Source organism: Lolium perenne, chromosome 6 (genome assembly GCF_019359855.2).
Source record: "Lolium perenne isolate Kyuss_39 chromosome 6, Kyuss_2.0, whole genome shotgun sequence".
NCBI lineage: Eukaryota > Viridiplantae > Streptophyta > Magnoliopsida > Poales > Poaceae > Lolium > Lolium perenne.
The window spans coordinates 138,723,640-138,725,901 of NC_067249.2; the positions used below are offsets into that span (position 1 = coordinate 138,723,640).

Genomic DNA, 2,262 nt, shown 5'->3' on the forward strand with positions numbered 1-2,262 from the left:
GGGTGGTTGCTATATTAATATAGCGGGGCGAAAGCCTATTTCTTCAAATTCTGAACCATAAAAGGAACTAAGAGCATGTCTAACAGGCCCCGTATTTTTTCGCCCCGTAAAACGCGAGTAGAGGGCCCTATCCGGTTTTCACGGGCCGAAAACTCGGACGAGCTAGCAGAGCCCGTATCCCCATCCCGTAAAACAGAATATTCTGTTTTACGGGGTGGGGATACGGGTTCTGCTAGCTCATCCGAGTTTCCGGCCCCTCAAAACAGGGTTTTAGACAACAATTTGCACAACAATTTCACATCAAACATAGCACATTCAAAATATGTGATGCATAATTCATAGTTTTAACATCACAACGCGATCATAAGCAATGTTCAAGCCACGAAAGTTCCCAAATGTGATCAACCATCAACGAGTCCATCGCCACCGGTGCCACCACTCGCCGGAGACTCACCTTGAGCACGAGCTTGACGTGCAGCCTTCTTCCTCGCAATGATGTCCGCCTTGGTCTCCTTCCACCACGCCAGCTGATCCTCGTCCATGCCGTCGGTGCGCATCATCATGATATCCCTCTCCTCGGCCAAGAGCTCCTTCATGGCCTTGGCTTCTTTGAGTGCGATCATCTTCATGTCAAGCTCGGCCTTCAACTTGGCATCTTCCCGCCTTGCTTGCATCTTGGCAAGCTTCACCTCCTTATTCTTGTCAGTGATGAGGAGCTTGGTCTCCAACGTCTTCATCGTCAATGCCTCCTTGGACTTCATGAGTTGATCCAACTTCTCCCGGAAGCTAGCTGCTTCGAGTTCTACCTTGACCCTCTCCTTGGCCTTCTTGTTGCCCTCGGGCTTGCCGGTGTTTCTCCCACTCATGTCCTCCGCTTCATCATCCATGGTGAGCAGTGCCTCCTTCTTGCACTTTGGCTCGTTGTCCCGCAACTTCCACTTAGGAAGATGTTGAAGGATGGAAAAGCAATGATGAAATTGAAATTCCTTGTTCTTCGAGCCGGCCATGTCCTTGTACCGTGCTTGAGCATACTTGGGCTGCACAACAATAGTATGATATGTTTCCACATCATGTTTCCACATCATCAACACATAATATGGATAGCATGTGATGTTTCCACATCATCAACACAAGGAAAACTTACATAGTCCTCCGGCACGCATCCACTAGGGGGGTTGTCGGCCACTTGATCCATGGCAGCACTCCAACGAGAACAAGCCGGTTTGATGATGTTCCATCGGCCTTCAAGGGAGCGGTAGGATCTGTCCGCCATGCTCTTCGTGCGAGGCTTCAGCTGGTGGTACAGATTCTCAATGCGCTGCCAATAGCGCTTGCCGCCTTGGTCCACTCCGGTGCATGCATCCATCCCCACCTTGCTCCAAGCACGAACAAGATGGCGTCTTCGATATCGCTGTAGTTCGCCGTGCGTGGCTTCGGCGTCGACGAAGAACCGGCGGCAGCCGGATCAACCTCAACCACCTCCTCCTCGTCACCCTCATCCTCCTCCTCGTCATCAATCTCTTTGACGTTGCACTCCCCATCGAATGCATCGATACCGGTGTCCAAATTCACCGTGGAACCGTTGAGCATGTCCATGTAGGATGTTGTGGACTCAAGATCGAACACCTTGTTTACGTCCATGGTGGGTGGCGGCGGCGCGGGCGGCGCATCGGACGTAACGGAGGGAGGAGAGGGCGTGGCCTTGGAGGGCGGTGGAGGCGCGAGGCCGATGTGGCTGATTGCCTTTGTCCGCACCTTGGCCGGCGCGGTGCCCCTCGGCCCGGCCGCCTTGGTCTTCATCCTGCCCGCCTTCTTGGCAGCCGGCGGGGCTTCGCCCGGCGAAGCTGCCGCCGCCGCAGGAGCTTCGAAGAATTGCTTCGGAAACCTCTTCCTCTTCGATGGGATGGTGGCGGAGATCATGGCCGACACGACGCCGGCGTTCGGCGCACCTCCGACGGGGACATCGACCACCGCGGCCGGAGGAGATGCATCGCCGGCGGTAGGCGGCTCTTGCGGACGATCCATGGCAGCGGGATCCGGCCGGGAAGAGCGCGGCGGAGGAGATCGGGCGGCGGCGGCGGCGGTTGGCTTCAGCGAAACCCTTCGCGCGCAGTGGAGTGGGCGATACCGGTTTGACCCTCTATCCCCGCTCCCACCCCGCACAAGTAGGGGGCGACGACCCGCCCCGTAATCGAAAACAGGAAAAAACGATGCGGGGGCCGTTTTTACGGGGCGTGCTAGACGGCCGGGTAGAGCCGAAAC

The 2,262-nt window shown here is 56.0% G+C and overlaps 1 protein-coding gene across 1 annotated transcript; it reads right to left on the reverse strand.

Annotated features, from left to right (window-relative positions):
• Positions 1–401: 401 nt before the first annotated feature.
• On the reverse strand, positions 402–2,025 carry LOC127326525 (uncharacterized). Its single transcript, XM_051353371.1, has 3 exons — positions 1,573–2,025; positions 1,145–1,372; positions 402–1,037 (listed from the first exon to the last, which is right to left on the reverse strand). Exons 1-3 carry the CDS (start codon positions 2,023–2,025, stop codon positions 402–404), a joined length of 1,317 nt encoding a protein of 438 aa, XP_051209331.1.
• Between the last annotated feature and the right edge of the window lie 237 nt (positions 2,026–2,262).

Excerpts from the sequence above, each read along its gene's own strand:
- LOC127326525 (XM_051353371.1), bottom strand. The coding sequence starts at position 2,025 with ATGGATCGTCCGCAAGAGCCGCCTACCGCCGGCGATGCATCTCCTCCG. Across the intron at positions 1,373-1,572 it reads ACATGCTCAACGGTTCCACG|GTGGGGATGGATGCATGCAC; the intron begins GTGAATTTGGAC and ends GCTTGGAGCAAG. Across the intron at positions 1,038-1,144 it reads GATGCGTGCCGGAGGACTAT|CCCAAGTATGCTCAAGCACG; the intron begins GTAAGTTTTCCT and ends ATTGTTGTGCAG.